Here is a 20818-nt window from a genome sequence, read left to right as displayed (position 1 = left end):
CTAGAAAAATTAACTTTTTATACTGATGAGGTAGAAAGTTGGTGTCTTCGACAAAGTTTTACAAATGCTCATAATGAAGAGTTTTGTTGAACAACTTGAACTTAAAGTTATCGGTGTATAAAGCCCATGTAAAAATATTGTTGAAGACTGCATGTACAAATTTTACCTGAAATCGGTGGCACGGCGCAGCCCTATTTTTTAACTCTAAGTCCTACAAGGTCAAGTTGTTCAAAAAGATCTTCATTACGAGCATTTCTAAAACTTTGCCGAAGACACCACGTTCTACCTCTTCAGTATAAAAAGTTAATTTTTTAGTTTGATCGTAGTAAGCCATACCTAATTTTATTTTTGGCAGGCTATGGTGATTATTCTACGAAAAATTCTACCAAAGACGCCCTGTGAATTTATTCGATGGTTTGGCCTCTAGTGAATAAAGTTCACGTTTTTGGGTTTCCGACCACTATGCAGCGGTGTCTTTTGATAACTCCTTCTCGATAACAAACATTTACCCAATTTGTTGAGCTGAGTCATTGGATTACAAGACTAGGTTTCTTCAAAGTTTGACGGTTTCTGGACGTTTCTTTTAAAATAAACGGTAAAAAATCAAAGCCCCCCCCCCCCTTGAAAATTTTTTTATGCCACTTCACAAGATTGTTGTCTTTGGCATTACCCTTAAAAACATTAAATTGCGAAATAGAATCTATTAAACATGGTATTTAAATTCTTTATGTACCGTATTGGCGGAAATGAGTACATCTTGGTGGGTCGATAGACTGCAGAAATTATTTCGAACTGGTATACTGGTAAAGGCCTTATTCGACCGGCTTTTGCTACAGACGTCCGCGCCACAAAAAAACAAAACCTAAAATGAATAATTTTTAACAGTTATTTTTAACATTTTTTTGCACGTGGTCAACTTTCTTGTTAGGTGATTATAACAACACAAAAATAAACTCGCTACTCGCTCGAATAGTACGCTCCAATCATAAAGCAGATAATGACTGCTTTCACAAACTCCGAAATCCATGTTATTTAAAGTAGACGTAAATTTTAAACAAATGCATACAAAATTTCTGCGCATATTTCGGAGCAAATAGTCCAAAAATCTAAGTGTTTTGTTCACTACAACGGCAGTTATTTGCACTCAAAAACATTGGAACAATCCCGGCAGATTTTTTTTGAACTGAACTGCCCGTTGAAGCATATGAGTCCCATATTGAAAAGCAACAAGCCAATAAAAGATTTCTCAAGATTTACATTTTCATTGAGAATTATGGATGGGACAACCTTGTTTTGGTACTCTTATGCCTTTATGGGCAGTGGACCCCTGTATTGAAATAATTGAAGTTTTCTAGTTTAAACAAAGGGTATTTTAAAATGTCTAATTTCACAATTCAATGATGTATTTTTATATGAAATCATCTATGCATAAGGTGTTACAAGCCATACATATATTGTCTTCAGTACAAACGTGTGACACAACTTTTATTTATATTTAAATTGAAAACTCTCATCGCAGTTAAATGGTCTTCGCATAACACGAGATACTATAACAAGAGAAGATGGAAGCATCGATTGCCTTCTCTACAATGTTAAATGTTATAATTTTCAAGATATTTAATCTCAAACTTGTACAATGATATATCTCCAAGAGAGCTAGATAGCGCTTGGCATAAGATAGCACAAAAACGATGAAATATAAGAAAGCAAACAACACAAAATTGAGCCAAGCAACAATTTGCAAGGTGATTTCATCCAGAAATATGTGTGTTTAAAAGCTACAATTTAAAAAATATTTGGCACCGCAGCAACAATCCAACAGTTGGTTAATCCGGCACATGCCCGGGGGCTCCAGAGCGCGTAGCATCATAAATTGCGGTATGTTATCCCTCCCTGTTCGAACCAGGATAAGTACACCGGAATACGGAACACGGTGGGGGAACGAGTCGGTAATGTAGTTATAAATAAATGATCGCACTGTCACACCTGCGGAACGGTGAAGCGGAATCCGAATCCAACTCCCAGTCCCCAGACCGAATACCGAAACGAGCCACAGCCCTTCTGTCACTGTGTTGGTGTTGTGGGCCTACATCGCCGCCGTATCGGGTGGCAGAGGCGGAAAAAAATCAAGGCAAATAACGGTACGAAGATTATGAATGATGTTGTTAGGGGGTTCAGCTTCTGCACGCCCTGGTCGAAGGTCGGTACGAGTGAAAGAACAGGAAATTCATTTCACGCCCAAATTATCGCCTTTCGATTAAGGTGGCGACGACGATGTTCGTCTTTTTTCTTCGAATATGTATGTACTGCTGCTCTGGGTACTGAGCCTAAACCCCCAAGCCTTGGCTCGACACAATCAAGTCGCAATCAAGGTACGAGATATTAAAATATGGGTCCTGCCGGGATGGTCTTGGTTTGGATGGAATGGTTGGGTGGTTGGGTGAGAATGCCTGGTTGGGTGGTGTGCTGCTCATGTGACAGCCGGCAGTTTCGTTCGGGGGCGATAAGTGACTCTCGTTCGTTAGACCAGATGGTAACCATGTAGTATTGATGGAGGTACAGAGGCCGATGGCTGCTGGGATGGAGGGTGGTCCAAATACAAGGAAATGGTGATTTTCTCATTTTTCTACGATGGGTTTCGATCAAAACCAGTTTGCTTTCCAATATAATATTCATCCCGATGTCAACATGTGTTCGGTTCGGGTACAGCGCAGTAGGCTTGACATTTTTACCACTGTCGGATCGATGGGTCGCATGGCCTGTGTGCGGTTGCCATGGGTACCTGCCAGGTGCGGGTGGATGCTTCTCGGACTAGATGGTTTCTATTCGACAGTTGATGAAGAAAAGACAGGTTGTATGAAGAATGAATAAAATACAGAATACAGTACCAGAAGCATTTGATATCATAGGGTGTATTGCATGACAAAACATATCGATTAGAGTTACTTTTTCAAAATAAAGACACTATAATTTAAAAATCAGACTCATATTGTACTGTATACACAGTTTTGACACGAGACTATTGATGAAAGTCGGAATAGGTGTATTCGGTGCACATTGTAGAATAAAGCCATTGTTTTCAACAGACTTTTCCAAATTTTTGTAACGTTGATCAAATGTTAACCTGTTGTCATCTTTACGAAGAAAATATCCATAAGCAGCACTGCATGCTTTTGCAGGATATTTTTCTTCAATTTTCAAGTTTATGTTATTTTTGTTTTCTTCTCAGAAAATCGACTATATTCTTAAAAAAGCTTTGATTTCGGAGAAAATGGAAAAATGCTTTCAATTGAAATGTTTTCAAAATATCATATTAATTGTTCTTAGTTTCAATCCTACACCCTACAAGTTTCACATTTCCAGCTATTACATATCCGTTTAACCGCGGACGTTGGACTTTCTATCCATGGAAGAAGATGGAATCCAGACTGAATGGTTGGTTAAAAGCCTTGCCTTGCGTTACAATTATTGCATTCAAGCAAACCAAGTCCCCTTCTAATGGAATAGTATACTCTCCATAGGTACTAAAGGCGGTTAACCAACCTTTCATAGCCAGTCACTGTCATCGAAACAAAATAAACATCACTTAAAGCTTCAGATCTGCAATGGAAGTAAATTTGCAACGTAGATAAGTATCATCAAAACCAGTAGGGGAATTATGGTTGAAATCGACACCTTAAGCTTAACCCTTTTCTGAGTTACCACAAACCCAATAAAATTGAAGTTACTGCACATAATCTTTCTTAAGGAGGTTCTTACCAAGACCTAATTTTGTCAGCGCTTCAAAAGTTTAATTTCATTAAAAATTATTGATGCAAAACTTGGAAAACAAAGTAACTTCTTCCAAGCACTGTGGATAAAACCGACACCCCATAGGGGTAAGATCGACTAGAGATCTCACGCGAGCTGACTTCTAACTACCCGTCCGTAGCTCAGATAACACGTGTTCGAGCTAATAAGATACGCGTGTGTGACCTCGACCAGGCAAACAAGATTGCTCGCTGCGAGCATTTCACGAAGCAATTTAGCGTGTATTTACCTTGTAGGGCGGTTGAGATCGATGGGGTCGTCGCCGAACCGGGTTTGAAATGCGAAAACCTGTTGAAGTACGGGGTTGGCTGTTTTAAAGACCATCCACTTTAACAGGCGAAGATTCCAAAATGAAAGTGGTTTTATTCAGCAAAAACCTTGAAGCATGAGACAACAACTCTTCGCATGCTCTTAAATCATGCCCTGCGTACAAGCAGCGCAGAGATGAAATTAAGCGCTCCCTTATGGAACGCTCGAAGCGCTCTTATGCAGAAATGCTAAAGAATACTTCGCCATCTGTCCTATGCGCCAAACGAGCATAGCGATAATCCCTATGCTCGTTTGGCTCGCGATGAGCAAGAATCTGATGATCCACAAGAGGGAACATCTCTCGTTAACACGAGGGAGTCCTGGAGAAGGAAAAATCTTGCCTCCCCTAGACTACCTCGTAAGGGTCCCAATATGTCCTCCTCCGATAGTGCGCCAACACCATCTAATAAATCCAACGGAAGTGGTGCCCAAAACCCAAAGCAGGTTGTTCCAGAGCTTGAAAACTTTAATTCTAACAAAGAGTACCCGCCACTTCCAGGGACACCAGAAACCCTGAGCGTCTTCTTTTTTCAAACGGACACTCAGTCCAGTAATGGACTAATGAAATTTTCTCCTCTCAGCTCCTTCGATGGCTTCAATTCTTTCAAATTTTTACTAAGCAGTTTAAAATGTGATGCTTTCGCATTATGCGATATAAATCTCAACTGCCACGACTTTAATATCATTCGTCTGGACCGAGAAAACCCTTATGGAGGAGTACTTTTGGGGATTAAAGAGTGCTATTCTTTCAACCGAATTAACTTCCCTTCGACTCCAGGCATTGAAATTGTCGCTTGTCAAGTTCTAATCAAAGGCTTTGCATCGCTTCCACAAAAGAACTTCCTGCGGAGGAAGAGTACAGGTTTTTGGCTGGCTTGATTCTCGACAGTGCGAGTCAAGCTCAGACTAAACCACTACTCAGCGCGAATACCCATGGACGGTCTCCCACCCCGTGGTGGGACAAAGAGTGCTCACTGTACGCAGAGAAGTCCACTGCAAATAAGGCCTTCGGGAAGACGATTTACCCGCTGGCTATCAACAGTACGCGTCGTTAGAAAGGAGAATTAAGAGTGTAATGAAAGCAAAAAAACGCAATTATTGGCGCCCGTTCATAGACGGGTTAACGAGAGAAAGAGCGATGAGCACTCTTTGGGGTACAGCTCGACGTATGTGTAACCGAAACAGTACCAACGATCTGTCCGAACTCTATTTCGGTACAGAAAACGTACCGTGCCACGTCTTCTTACGATACGATAGTTCTGACTCGCTCTCTTGTCACGCAACTATAACGCCCCAGAGATTGACAGAATCAAATTCAACTTGCTGAAGAATCTACCTGGGACTGCAAAAAGGCGCTTGTTGACAACTTTCCTGAGGGTAACATTGTCCCTTATGACTGGAGGCAAGTGAAGGTCATCGCCATCCAAAAGACAGGAAAACCAGCCTCCGACCACAACTCGTATCGACCGATTGCAATGCTTGTCGTGTATTTGGAAGTTGTTCGAGAAAATGATCTTGTTTCGTCTCGACAATTGGGTTGAAGCAAGTGGCTTACTATCAGATACACAACTTCCACAGAAATCCAAATGGCCTAATCATGGCATCAGTCTTCTTGGATATTAAGAAGACTTTTGACTCAGTTTCTATCAACATTTTGTCTGAGAAGCTGCACCAGCATGGTCTTTCACCGATTTTAAATAAATTTTTGCTAAACCTGTTGTCTGAAAAGCACATGAACTTTTCGCATGGCGCTTTAACAACATTGGGATTTAGCTATCTGGGTCTTCCCCAGCGCTCATGTCTAAGTCCCCTGCTCTACAATTTTTACGTGAATGAAATTGTCAATTCATGCACGCTAAGGCAACTTGCAGACGAAGGAGTGATCTCTCTTACAGGTCCTAAAGCTGCCGACTTGCAAGGACTTACTGCAAGATGCTTTGGATAATTTGTCTGCTTGGGCTTTTCAGCTGGGTATCGAGTTCTCTACGGAGAAAACTGAATTGGTTGCCTTTTCTAGGAAGCGTAAGCCCGCGCTACTCCAGCTTCTATTAATGGGCGTAACGATCAATCAAGGCTTTACATTAAAATATCTCGAGGTCTGGATCGACTCTAAAGGTAGGGGATGTTACTTTAGGTGCCTGAAATAGAAATGCCAACAAGGGATCAATTTTCTCCGGACAATAACTGAAACATGGTGGGAGCTATTCAGGAGACCTGATCAGGTTATACCAAGCAACGATATTGTCGGTGATGGAGTACAGGTGTTTCTGTTTCCGCTCCGCTGCGTACATACACTTCATCAAACTGGAGAGAATCCAGTATCGTTGCTTGCGCGTCGCCTTGGGTTGCATGCACTCGACCCAAACGATGAGTCTCCAAGTGCTGGTAGGCACTCTACCACTGAAAAATCGCTTTTGGGAACTCTCATATCGATTGCTCATCCGATACGACATTCTGAACCCGTTGGTGATTGAAAGCTTCGAAAGGTTCGTCGAGCTTATTTCTTAAACCCGATTTATGTCCTTGTACTTCGACTACATGGCACAGAGCATGAATCCTTCTTCGTACAATCCCAACCGTGTCCGTTTCCTAGATACTTCTGATTCTACTTTGTTCTTCGACACATCCATGAAGGAAGAGATTCGTGGAATTCCAAATGATGTACCCTTGGGATCAGTGGCGGATCCAGGGGGAGGGTCCTGGGGGTCCGGACAGACCCCCCCCCCTCCCCGGAAAATTTTCAACTGTAAGAAATTTTACATTACTTTCACTTTTCTGATGATTTCAAACTCAAAATCATTTCAAGCTAATTTTTATTTTCATTGAATCACGCTTTGACGTATGACGTATTGTACAATGTTCATTACAAAATCAAAATTTCGGACCCCTTCCGAATTTTTTTTTCTGGGTGCGCCCCTGCTTGGGATCATCGAAACTTTGCCCAAAGATCACTATTAAATCATTTCGGACAGCCTCAGCTCTATCGAGGCTCATCGTACGATCAAACCCAAAAAGCAATTCCCGTATTTTCTGGGAAGATACGAGAGTCCTTGTGTACGTTATCTGAAAAATCTAACCAGATTACCTTTGTTTGGGTCCCCTCTCATTGCTCTATCCCGTGCAATGAAAAGGCCGACTCTCTAGCAAAGGTGGGCGCATTGGAAGGTGACATCTTCGCAAGACCAATTTGCTTCAACGGATTTTTTAGTATCTGTCGCCAGAGGACACTCAGCTGATTGCAACTGTTGGAAAACCAATGGGGAACTTGGACGATGGCTACATTCGATTATCCCGAAGGTATCAACGAAGCCTTGGTTCAGAGGGATGGATGTGGGTCTGGATTTCATTCGTGTTATGTTCCGGCTCGTATCTAACCACAACACATTGGATGCGCATTTGCGGCGTATTGGACTTGCAGAGAGTAGTAGTCTGTGCGCTTGTGATGAGGGCTATCACGACATCGAGCACGTTGTCTAGGAGTTCACCGGATATTTTGACGCCTGGTCTCAGTTAAAGGATTCCTTTGGAGCCCGAGGTAGACCACCCAACATCCCAATTTAGCCCCTCTCTTTTATTTCTCGTTATTAGAAGCTCCCTGTCCTGCCTTGTGGAGCCGATCAGCACGCAATTTGAACCGAGGTCCGATGAATCCAACCCATCAACCCGGGTCTTGACGTCTTGGTAGCCTGAGACTCTAAGTCATGTCGCTGATCTCCCGTTTGCCTGAAAGTGGCAGGTTTGGTCTTCTTTACCTACGCCTACTCTCTTTTGTCCTTGATATAACTGCTGCAACACCGATGCACAGTGTAGCCTACCCGGACAAAACCTCAAAATTTTATTTTGGATTTTTTATTATTTCATATTTTTCTCTATTTGTAAACAGGTTGAATAGAGTCTTCTCAAATTATTAGGTTTTGAAGACCAAAGATAGATTTTTTACAGAACTTGAAAAATCAAATAGATAATCGATTCTGGCAACAACTGTATTCAAACCTATGTTATTCAAATAAATATATCTCTTTAGTTAAGATTCGGATTAGCGTCAAACTAGTTTCATTTGAAAGGTTATTCGCTGGACTTATATTTGCCATTCGATTCAGTCGATACAATCCTTTCGCTCAGACATGAAGAACAAATAATAAATAGTGCATTAAATTAAAATCATAATGTTCAAAGTGGCTGTACTTTTTTTTTGAAACAGTTCGGAAAGATCACTTATAGTTAATAACACTTGGAAATGAGTGTACTTTCCGAAAATGAATGAAACGCATGGTAATGTTAGATTACCCAGGGCTCGTAATATAATTTATAAATGTCTCTCAGCATTATCAACAACTAACTGAAACAATGGGTATTCTGATAAAAAGAAACTATTCCAAATTTTTTGAAAAAGAATTTTCAAAGGGTATTTTTCGGCTTATCAGTCGTGAATTAGACAGCGAAAACAACTATATTATTTTTACTTCCAACGTTTCGATGGCTTTATTCCACCTTTATCAAGGATTAAAAATTTTGTTTTCTTGTTATGTTAAGATTTGTTGAAAAAGTGAACCGTCCTAATATTTTGTCAGCGTCAAATAGTGGTGCCGTCGTTCGCATATTTTGCACTTCACTGTATCTGATGAAATTTTTCTGGGTTATAATTAACTAACGTTTTTGGGTAAATACTTGGGAAAAAGCGCTAAGGTTTGTCTGCTAACTCTGCTGCTGAATGTTTGCTATCATTTGACGCTGACAAAATATTAGGACGGGTCACTTTTTCAACAAATCTTAACATAACAAGAAAACAACAAAATTTTTAATCCTTGATAAAGGTGGAATAAAGCCATCAAAACGTTGAAAGTAAAAACAATATAGTTGTTTTCGCTGTCTAATTCACGACTGATAAGCCGAAAAATACCCTTTACAAATAAGTTCGACAGTCAAGAGACATTTTCAAAGAATTTTCAGGTATAATGCACTTTATTTTCGTTACTGTTTTCGAGTCACCCTAAGTGCCAAAATTTTGAGGTAAAAAAAATAAAAAATTAACATCAAATATGAATTTAGCGCCACAAAATTACCCCAATGTGAAGTTTTCATCAAATTAGGGCCACTTTTGAGGTTTTGTCCGACTTTTGTATGGAAGGTGATCACTGTGCGATGTTAGAAATAAACCAAAGTTGCATTCTGTATCTGTTTTAAGATAGCTGTATTTTTGTCATCCCATCCATAAGGCTCAATGAAAAAGCGTTTTTCTCGGCTTGCTGTTTTTCTATATGGGATTCTTATGCGGTTATGGGCAGTGCAACCAATACCATTTTGTTGGAGTCACTGAAACCAAACTCAATCAGAGCTCCCCAATTGGACTTGTTCGCATCCCTGCCTACAACTTCATTAAACATTCGCTATCATCTAAACGAAGTAGAGGTACTAAGGCCTGTGGAGGTGTAGGAATCTACGTAAGTACGAGTATTAAAGAACCAACTATTCTGAAATCTTGTTTCGATCCTGCAATCACCATCAACCAACGTGTAAAGTTTTTAGCCAGTCGAACGAAAATCGGAGAACAAGATACCTGTATCGTAGTTATGTGTAGCCTAGCCAGCTACAACAACCTTTTCGCTTAGCACTACGAAAAGCTCTTACTAGATCTACTGGAATATCATTTCGACCGGATCTTCCTAGTTGGTGATTACAACATCGACGTCGCTGCGAACCAACCCCCAGCAAATCTGCTTGCGTTACAACGAATACATATATCATCCAATCTCACTGTACGGCCAACATCAGCTATTACGATAACCGAACTTAGTTCTACTACGATCGATCTTCTGGTAACCTGGTAACCCACAGTTTATCAAAAAAGCTAAAACTTTGAGTGCCAATTCGATATCGGATCATGATACCAATTCGATACCTAATCGTCGACTCATGTACACCCGTAGCACAACCCCGACGTATAAAAATAATAAATCTCCGTAGAATCGATCCCCTACAGCTGCAAGCTAAGGACATCGAGGACATCTACCTAGACGAGAACATTAGACAACACAACACAACTCCTGCACACGAACTGCACTCACTGCAAGATCAACAGGCTCCCGAAAGAACGATATATGTATGAGACAAACGCATTTCGTGGATAACGAATGAAATCCAGAATGCGATTGCGATACGAGACCTTGCCCATTCACTCTATGCCCGTAATCCGAACCGCGTCAGAGGTGCTGCACAATAGCGGAACTATTTTTCCAAGAAAAGTAGAACCAACACCTTGATCAATACTGCGAAAAAGCGCTACGCCGATTCGCTGTTCAGCAGTGACCTACCGGCAAAACAACTGTGGAACAATTTGAAGAGAGAGGGAATACACAACACTAAAATAAACCATGTCATCGAGGAGTTAGACACCGAACAACTAAACCATTTCTTTGCTGAGGGTCATCTTGCACGTCAACACCAATCTTCATTATCCCTGAAAACACGTTCCAACGAATCAACATTGAATGAAACTGAAGGAGGATTCCGCTTTAGGAACACAAACGTCGAGGAAATCTGCAAGAAAATCTACCAAATTGATACCAACGCCACTGGAACCGATGACATCCCAATCTCGTTCATAAAAATGCTGTATTCGTTTGTCCTGCCGCTACTTACGCACTTGTTCAACGCTATCATCGAAGCTCAATCTTTTCCTTACCTCTGGAAACAACTTTAAATAACACCTATACCCAAAGCTTTAGACCCATCAGCGTCCTGCCCGCAGTGTCCAAGATGTTTGAGAAGATTGCCCTGTCCCAAATAACTCATCACCTCGAAACAACCAATCATACTCTTTTAGTCAATCATCAATCTGGTTACCGGAAAGCACACAGCACAACTTCAGCGTTAGTCAAAGTTACCCATGACATTCCTAATAACATTGATAATGGTAGGTGCACAATTTTTGTTCTCGTCGACTTTTTCTTAGCTTTCAATTGCGTCATACACGGCTTACTGAAAACGAAGCTTAAGAGGGAATTCGGTTTCTCAAACTCCGCATGTTAGCTCATCGTTCCTAAACCAACGGAGCCAACGAGTGGATCTCGGTAATACCACCTCGACTGCTAGGATGTTAACAGACGGAACACCGCAAGGCACGTATCTAAGCGCACTGCTTTTCTCGCTGTACATAAACAGCCTGCCAAGTGTCGTCAACTGTCACCTCTGTGCAGACGATCTCCAAATATACGTCTCTGAGCATAAAAATGAAGTTACTTGTAGACTTGTTCAGCTGATCAACGCCGATCTCAACGCAATCGAAAATTGAGCAATAGAAAATCAACTTTTTTTTTCAACCCCAAAAAGACAAAAGCTATAATATTCTGCAAGGAAGGTACTGTGTTGCCGCAAGAAAATGTTTGATTCTGTGGTGAATCCATTGCACTAGCCAAAGAAGTCATAAACCTCCAACTCATCATGCACTCCAACTCAAAATGGGGTGCACAAGTTAACGAAAGCACAAAGAAGACCTACATTACTATTCGACCTTTCCGACGATTTTAGGGAATACTTTCCCAACAAACTCGTTATTCAAAATACTCAATGTTTCATTGTTTACAGTGTAAACGCGCCAATGAACGGGATGGACAGAGAGTGGTGAATATAAATGTCATCGCTGTTCACCTTCGAGTACAAAATGGTGTTCTGGCGAAACTGTAGACTGAGCATTCATCATGAAGCAGTTGTTCGCGGTTTCAACGTTTCCACCGTAAAAAGTGTGGAAATAAATTCAACATTTTCACGGAAGATCTAAACTGTACTAAAGACGGTAGTAGTCAACATATTAAAAATGGTTTCCCAGTATTCTCGTTGTACATAGCTAGAGGTAAGACAGTGCGTAATTCTGAGTTAATTAGAGAAAATCAAAGCAATTCCAAATATGCGTATCGCTACATTTACGAATCTTTATTATCATAAACGTTCCCACCTGAATTTCATCAATTATTTTGAATCATTCATGTGAATTCTCCATGTGATGAGTCTTTCGATTGATTAATCCACATAGTAATTTGAATGGTTGCGACCCGATGTGTTGTGATTACATGGAGCAACAATTAGCAACAAGAAAAATGTCATCAAGATAGCGTTAAAAAACGTTTTAACTCGTAGTGTGAACGTAGTATAACTAGTCATATTACAGCTGTTAGCATGTATTGTTATTCTATTAAATGTTGGAATTAAAGATCATGCGAAAAAGTCTAACATATGTAATTACAGCAAAATATGCCTACAAATATGGTAAAAAGTTAGCCTCGCCAACTCGGGTTGCTATACCCAACGAATAGAAAACATGTGTATGTGTTTTGAACGATACAAAACCGATAACACCGCAACGGGAAACCGGACGAGCAAAACAACACTGGCAGTCATCAGTGCTACCGACTACTACCGTCCGTAACCCATCGTGGCAGGCTCTGCGGATGTGAGACTTTTTCAATTATTCAAGCTAATAGGTACCTAGCTGCGGTAGTGTATCCCGGCAACCAACGGGGGGGGGGGGGATCAGGCGGCCGACGCGATGGTACCTATACCAGTTGACACACCGCTACCGGAACTTTCCAGACGTATCACGGCGTGTTGGTTTCCGTTTGCTTCGTCGGGCTGACAAAGATCAAACGGCGTGTTACACGGAAAATTTAATAGTTTCGGGTGGAACCAACAAAGGGCGTTTGCTGCGTCTGCATCGGAAAGCTGGGAAATTGGTTTACTCGGCGGGAGGGAGTGTTTTTCGCAGCTTGGAAGGTAAGTTTTAGTGGCCTCCGTGAGGTTTAGATGCGTTTTATGTCACTGCCTTTCGAGGTTGTCATGGATCTGAGCGTTACTACGATGTAATTTTCGCACTGACGTCGTTGGTCCTGGGATTTTATTTCTCTCTTTCGACTGTGTAAGGAAATAGCTACTTTTGCACGAATCGAACCCATTGTGTCAAGCGGTCAAGTCCTAGCAAGTAACCAATATTTGTAGCCAGTCACTATCAGTTAATCTCGACAGCTCACGCAGAAACAATAAATTTGTACATTTCATGGCGACCGATAAAGTTAACGGTTCTATGTTTGCCACATTATCCGATTCGTGGGGCAAATGGAAACCCCGGGCATGCCAACCAGAAAAAAAACAGCTAAAGTTAATAGATTCTAATGAGGAATTTCTAACCAGCAGAATTGAAACCGCAGAACCGGCATCGACTGGCGCTAACCCCGATTACGCGAAAACATGCAAATGAAAATTGTTTCGATTCTTGCCCTCGGGGCAGTCGTAAAACCAGCAGCAAAATGGATCCGAAATAGGCCTCCATAAAAAAAATCTGTTGACGACCAACGGACCAAAACCGAATGGCTAATGTTAAATGACTTTGCTCCTTCGTCGATCTGCCACACAACCATTGGCTAACTTTTCTTTCTTTTTCTCTCTCTCCCGTTCTATTCCAGAAGCTGATTACACTCTAGATGACTCGTTTTGGAACGAGGAAAGTCCTGTCGGTAAGTTCGCCATTGTTGGTAAGTTCGCCCTTGTTTGCTAAAACTTTATCATAAATATGCCCACCAAATTCAACAACAGTACAACGCACCACCACCGAGTTGACGAAGTAATGAACTTCGCCGCTGTCACCAGTGCCGCCCCACCCGTCGATTCCACTCGCCACAAAACAAACCGTTGCTCTAGGTTGTTAAACATAAAACCCAGGATAAGGCCCAAAGTTTTGCTCTGATTACACAAACCTCTCGCAGACAGGCCGAGGCGAATGCCCCGAACGAAGAAAAGCAAATATAACTAATCTAGAGTACGCTTCACGCCGCAAGTCAGTGGCAATGGTTGACTTGTTTCGTAGAGGGGGGGGAAGGTGTAACCAACATCGGCTGCTGGTCTATAAAAATCTTCATTAACTGTGTGGCGCTTGGCGGATACCGTCTCCGTTTCGGTCAACCGGCCAAGTTTTACACCCACACAAATAATGATGACGGCTGCTCCGGAGGACGTTGAGTATTGCTAATAAAATTTTTGGAGGCATTTTAATAATGATGCACTGAAACGTGTTGCGAATGCTTGAACTAGCCGCGCACTGCACACTCCTTGGCGGGTTGGGATTTTTTTGCTTCTTTTCTTCGATGCTGACGACGGAAGAAGACACCACATTAGCCCCTCTGATTATGATGATGAAAATGGGACAATGGGCAGAGTTTTATTATACTTCCTTCTTTTTCGCTTTCCATTTTGACGAACTTGCCCCCAGCAGAGGCGATTCTAGCGTGGGTGCGGTATTAGGTTGAACGGAAAAGAAAATCTAAAGAAACGTAATTTCTATTCGGGTGGCGTTCGTTTGTGATCTGGGATTTAGCCAATGAAGATATTGGGTATGTCAGATGGAATGAAAACTGAGTGGAAAATTTTTATGGATTAGTTAGTATGCATCTTGTTCGCTGCCACCGAAGTATTTTTAGTTCGAAAGAGGGAGGTGGTCAAATGTCAGTTGAACTGTAACCTTAGGATGGGACAAACAAACTGTTAAAATACGAGCACATCATTGAAATGTAGCTCCAGGATTTTGCTTTTGTGTTTTCTTGTTCAACGTTGCATTGCAAAATAGTACCTTTATATTTTCCCAAAATAGTATTTTTTTATTATTTTCGCTAATAATCTGATGAATTACAACCAGAATTTTTGTAGAACTACTCAAACCGGGATCTAATTATTTACAAAATTCAAACACGTCGAATATGTGATTTCAAATATGCAAATCACAATATCCTATTTTTAGAACCACTACCGAAGCTCACGTGTCGCAATTTACATCCTGCTATTGTTCCTAACTAGCTGCTAACTACGGTTCGGTACAAATCCATTCAATAGTTATTCGTACCTAAACCACATCAAAACATGCTGTGAACCCAAGAAAACACTCTCTTATGTGGCATTACGAGGGTTCACGGATTTTCGTATACAAATTGATGAACAAACCATGTCCCCCCGTCCCAGTAAATGATAATCCTGTGCTGAAACTTTCGTTTGTGTCTATCTGATTGAGCCCAATCTGGTTATCCCCGTATGGATTATCATGGGTAGGCGACTGATCATGGCCAAAGAAAAACGCCCAGAAGGTCGAAACCGCTTTGTTTGTAAAGTTTTCTTCAATCGAAAAGAAAGCTTGTCAAATACTGTAGTTTAATAATGATGTATCGTTGCTATCAATATTTGGCAAATATTTTCGCACTCATTGTCACTGCCACATTTTTTTGTTTGAAAATTTCATTTTTTGCTTATTCGTTATTAGGGACCATTCATAAATTACGTAACGCTTTTAGGGGGGGGAGGGGGTACAACAATTTGTGACATGTTGTGACATAGAGGGGAGGGGGAGTTAGCTAGATCGTTACGTAATATGTTTTCACCAAAGAAAAAAAAAATTTCTAGGAATTTGTTACGTAACAGGGGAGGGGGGGATGAAGAAATTTGTGACAATTTGTTACATGGGGGAGGGGGGAGTCAATTTTGGGCAATTTTTGCGTTACGTAATTTATGAATGGTCCCTTACTGCCTAAAGAGAAAATCGGGTTAGCACCGCTTTGTATATAAAGGTTATTTTAAGCAAGTCGTGGATTAGCTAATTTGTCCCATCAGTATCTGGCAGCGTGGTAGTCGAAAGGGAGCACTACTTATTCCTCAGCAGGCCTTGCACGCTTGTAAGCGTACCTTATCGTATATGCGTACCAGAGCTGATGCGAAGACTGATGCCTAAAGTTCAAATCGAACCCAAAACAACGCTTCCAAACGAGGAATGTAAGCAAATATGGCCGATTTAGGAAGTAATGCGTGGGGAGTATTGAGATTAAAATAAAAAAAATAAAAAGAAATGTCATTATGCTTACATACGAAGAGTCTAAACTTTATATACATACATACAAAATAACTTTTATGATATAAATAAAATACAAATAATTTTAAACACAGCCAAAATTACAAAGCCATTGACAAACGAGCAGCGATGCCAGATTTACAGACATGTCTATATTTTACAGATTTTTGATGTCTCCTACAGACGTAACCAGAGATCTACAGACTTTCAAAAGGGTAATAGTGTTTAGTAAAATTGCACTAGAATAACGATTTTCGAATACGAGTGATTTCTTCACAATAGAATTCTACTTTCAATCTATTTTTAAAGTAAAATTTTAGTGTAACTAGGATTTACACAACCATCTACAGACTTTTACAGACATTTTAGTTATTCTTCTGCAGACATTTCAAAAAAACATGTGGCATCGCTGCAAACGAGCGAGGTACGCGCAATCTACACGCCACCGAAAAACTACCTAAAATTCAGTACTTTTGACTAGAGTTCCTATATATAGAGTTAGGCGGACACAAAAGCCGGAAACCTGGCAGCTCTTATTCCAGGAAGAAAACACTGGCAACCCATGCCAATGTTCAAGCTCTAGCTTAATGATTTCATTGTCGTCGTGAGATAGAACTTCACATGTACGAATGGAATGCCAATTCGAAGATCTGATGATATGATTTCATACTTGTGTGAATATCTTTGTGTTACAAAAAAAAACTTGTTCTTTTCGTTTCTCTACACTCGATAACACAAGAAAAGAGTAAAATAATTATGACCATAATCACAATACCTTTTCCATATACATCCAGAACATGTTATGTGACGTAATGCTCGATTGGCTCCACCATTTGACATGTTCAATTGGCTCCGCTCAGTGTCTCCGCCTAACTATGAATATAGTAACTATACTTTTGACTCAATCTCGTGGTATCGTGCAGGAAGGTAAAATTAGGTAAACCGTGTTGAAGGTAGTTTCCATTTAACTACGGCAAAAATAATAACTCAACCTCAAGTTTAATTTACTTAAATTTAAGTTGAATTTACCTAATTTTGAGTATACCCCAAACAACTTAAAAGTACCTTACTGCACGGAAGACCTCGACTGAGTCGAATCTCTCGCTTTGTTTTTGACAACACTAATAAGTGCGAAAGCGACGCACAGCTCAAAAGTACCTAAATTTAAGTTAAAAGAACTTATTCTGTAGGTTATTTTACGGTTGCGTGTAGAATATTCTCGATGCAATTCATCCCGTGGCCAGGGTTACCAAAAATACAGAATAATCTGTATTTACACAGATTTTTAAGCCACTTTCAGACCAAGAATCTGTATTGACAGATATACAGATTTTTGCCTGTATGCACAGATTTTTGAGAAATGTTACTGAAATTACTATTTTTTCAGTTTCAGTGAAACTTCCCCTCTGTCTCTCTAAGCTTAGCCCTCTATGTTTGAATTAACTTCATTTTTGAGAGTTGTAGCTCACTCAGCAATCCAAAGGTTTATAATACACTCAGGTTCGCACCCAACAAACGCCCGGCTCTCAGAAACGTTAATTGTAAAGTTCGTTAATTCTCCCAAAAATCTACAGCTACATTGGTTGACTTAATATATGTATATAACATTATATATCAACAAAATCTACATTAACCCTTCGGAAATTTTTGCAAATGGCCCACTGAACGAGCAGCCGCTGGTGCGCTAAGACGATATCGCTAGATTTTCAGAGCGCCGCGCACTCAGTGCACTAGTGCGAATTCCGGAAGGTTAAAAGTAAAGTAAAGTATCAGAAAGATTTTTTTTAAAACATGTAAACGGGTTCTTGTTTGACAAATTTCAACCACAGTAGTTAGCATCTTCAATAGATAATCCAGCCAAAGGTTAAACAACTCAATTGATTCGATGCAGATTTCGACACAGATTTTTCGAAAGGAAAATGCAGATGAAAAGATTTTTTAGGATAAAAATACAGATTTCCTATTGGCAACCCTTCCCGCGCTCACACAGATACGCGCGCTTACGAGCGAGGTACGCGCTAGAACATTCTCGATGCTATTCGTTCCTTGTCATTTCATTGTATACGCACACACGCAGCAGCAGAAGAGTTGGCTGGTGCTAGTGCCGTGCAACCTGATTTGGCTCAGTTGCGAACTAATCCAAAAATCTTGACAACCACTTTCAGGAATATTTGGCATTTCATCGTCAAATAATGTCGGTTTGCCCTGCCGAAAAATTGGATGAGCAAGATCAGGCGTACCTATCATTTGCGACGCATCATACTGAGACCAGTGTTTTGGTCAAAGCATTGATTCAGTCCATGAATCCGCTCACAGTTGCCAACCGTGCCAACTCCGAAAGCTCAACTGTTTCCGCACCGCGTATTATCGTATTGTGCCTTGCAAGATAATCGCTCGATATGCGATTATATGAAAGCTCAATTGAGATAGGCGCGTGACAGCCGCCTATATAAATCTATAGGCAGCTTTTTCCTTGAAGCTTTCGAAAAGCACACAGCTGGCAGAAAAATAAAGCTCCACTGAAATCTGCTTGCGGAGCAACTGCGGCTATATTTGATGCGCCTTTCAGACGCCCGCAATGTGAGATTTTATTATAAGCGCGACAATACAGCAGCAAACGTTAAAGGCGCCCATCCCAACATTTCTAGCCAAACATGTCAAATGGTCCTAAGTGCAAATGACAGTTTCTCTTTGTTTACTTTCTCTTTCGCTAATAACTCAGCAGTTTATACGTTTGTTACTTAACTCTTATCAGAATAAGCTAGTCTAAATCAGACTTTTTCGATATATCATGAAACAATACTCAAAAAGTTTTATGCTGACGCCGTAACAATCGAAAGAGAAAGTAAACAAAGAGAGGCTCTCATTTGCACTTAGGACCATTTGACATGTTTGTCGAGATTTGATGGTAAAACAGAGAACTGACCACGCTTTAAGGCAATGTTCTTAGATGTCATGAGAACCTCGATCGATTTTTTTTCCTTTTATTCAAATGCAATTAAGCTCTATCGCTTGGATAGATCTCCAGTTGGTGCTGCTGCTGGCATAATCGATGCTAGAACGCTCAATGAGAACAACTACAACCATGCATGGGAGATCTTCGAAGAAAGATATGAAAACAAGCGATTGATTATGGATACTCACATTCAAGCATTACTGAATTTAAAAAGGATGAGCCGGGAGAACCTGAAGAAATTACGCGAGCTAATTGATGAAGTAACCCGGCACGTTGGCGGCCTGGATATACTGAAGGAAGAGCTACTAGGGATTTCGGAACGTTTTGTGGTAAACTCGATAACATCTGTTCTCGACCAGGAAACCCGGAACGAATGGTAGTCATCGTTACCGCATAAACATATACCAACCTACGATGAAACAATCCAATTCTTGAAGAAGCGATGCTGTATCCGGTGTGAAACGTCGAAGCCTGCAATCATGCCGAAGTCAACAGTTCCAGCTAAGAATCCTACGCTTGTGGTGTCAGCCAAGACGTGTTCTGTTACTGCAAATGATCAACCAACCTGCGAGTTCTGCGAAGGAGCTCATCCCAACTTCAAGTGTGAAGCATTCCATGCGATGTCCATCCCAACCCAAACCAAACATTGAAAATTCTAAGCCATAAAATGTAACTAAAAGTGGAAGGTCAGAATCATCTTCAACGGTTTCCAATTGCTGTGCCATAAACCATTCTCCCCACTTTGAAAACAGCCTCCCAATGACCCGCTGTAGTTAATGTGCTAGACTCAAATAACAGATTCCAAACGTACCGTGTGTTTTTAGACTGTAATCCCAAACACATCTTGCTTCTCGTGCATTTATCAAGTCTAGCTACCGGACCAACGTGCCTGAAGTTTGTATGGGATTTTTCGACAATTTACATAGAGAAAACCCACTAACTCGTATTTTTGACGCTAGATGGCACTGTATGCGTCATATTATCACTGTAAGTAAAAATAAGAAAGATAATTTAATTGACTATAACTTTGTCGAAGATTGCATGTCAATCGGGCTTTGTCAAAAGAAGTTATTAAACTTTTAACGAAGTGATGTCTGAGTCAGTTTTCTATGGGGCCCAGTTGTGCATGGTTGTGAATCAGTATACGATTCCCACGAACTATACATTTTTGGGAAATAACCGTTAGATTTAGCTCAATAGTATGTTCAGCAGAATTGTAGTAAATAATAGGAGTCATGTATTGGTTGAAATACCGACTAAACTCCATTGGTCTCTGCCATCTTTCCCCCAGAAACTACCTCCCGGCATTACTTCTGGGGGGATGGCAGTACTTAATGTACTCACTGACTATCGCTCACGCACGCACACATCCAGTATGAGTCTGACTTGTGTGCTCACCTCTAGCATACCCTGTGAGACCAAGGGGTGAGTCGTTTAGCACGAATCGACTTGTGCTCACATATAAACAGCGTGCTAGCTTGTGCCGCAATGTGCCATGGTGTTCAGTAAAACAAAAGCAATGGTTGCTGTGATTATTTAACTACCATTTGTTGACAGTTTTTAAGTTGTCAGAAGTGTGCCTCACTGTGCCACACATTGTGGTAACGAGTGAAATACTGGGAATCGTAATCTTATATCGTGTTATAGTAGGTGACACAGTGTGTATGGCACTTTGACGGTCACCCTACACTCCTCTGCCACGCCACGAGGCATCAATAGCGATAGGTACCAACATTCTACGCTACGACCCTCCCATCTCGACATGAGCTGTCCATACATACGTCTATTCTGCCTTGCTTCGGTGTGACTTTCGCGGTTGCCACCCGCTGCGCCACACTTGCCTCAGCATGAGCAGACCATTCGCTCAC

At 40.9% G+C, this 20818-nt stretch overlaps 1 protein-coding gene across 13 annotated transcripts in view; it reads left to right on the top strand.

The window, feature by feature from the left end:
• LOC131679280 (disintegrin and metalloproteinase domain-containing protein 33) overlaps positions 1–20818 on the top strand; it is a 1109813-nt gene that overhangs the window by 491978 nt on the left and 597017 nt on the right. For 10 of the 13 annotated variants that reach the window (XM_058960035.1, XM_058960027.1, XM_058960067.1 and 7 more), the window contains exon 3: positions 13572–13640. In XM_058960035.1, the coding sequence (XP_058816018.1) occupies positions 13572–13640 (69 nt within the window). The remainder of the gene's footprint in view (positions 1–13571; positions 13641–20818) is intronic. The other 3 variants (XM_058960010.1, XM_058959995.1, XM_058960002.1) reach the window with 3 other exon arrangements.

The sequence above is a fragment of the Topomyia yanbarensis genome, chromosome 1 (genome assembly GCF_030247195.1).
Source record: "Topomyia yanbarensis strain Yona2022 chromosome 1, ASM3024719v1, whole genome shotgun sequence".
In the NCBI taxonomy this organism is placed as follows: domain Eukaryota; kingdom Metazoa; phylum Arthropoda; class Insecta; order Diptera; family Culicidae; genus Topomyia; species Topomyia yanbarensis.
This window is presented reverse-complemented; position numbering and strand designations above follow the sequence as displayed.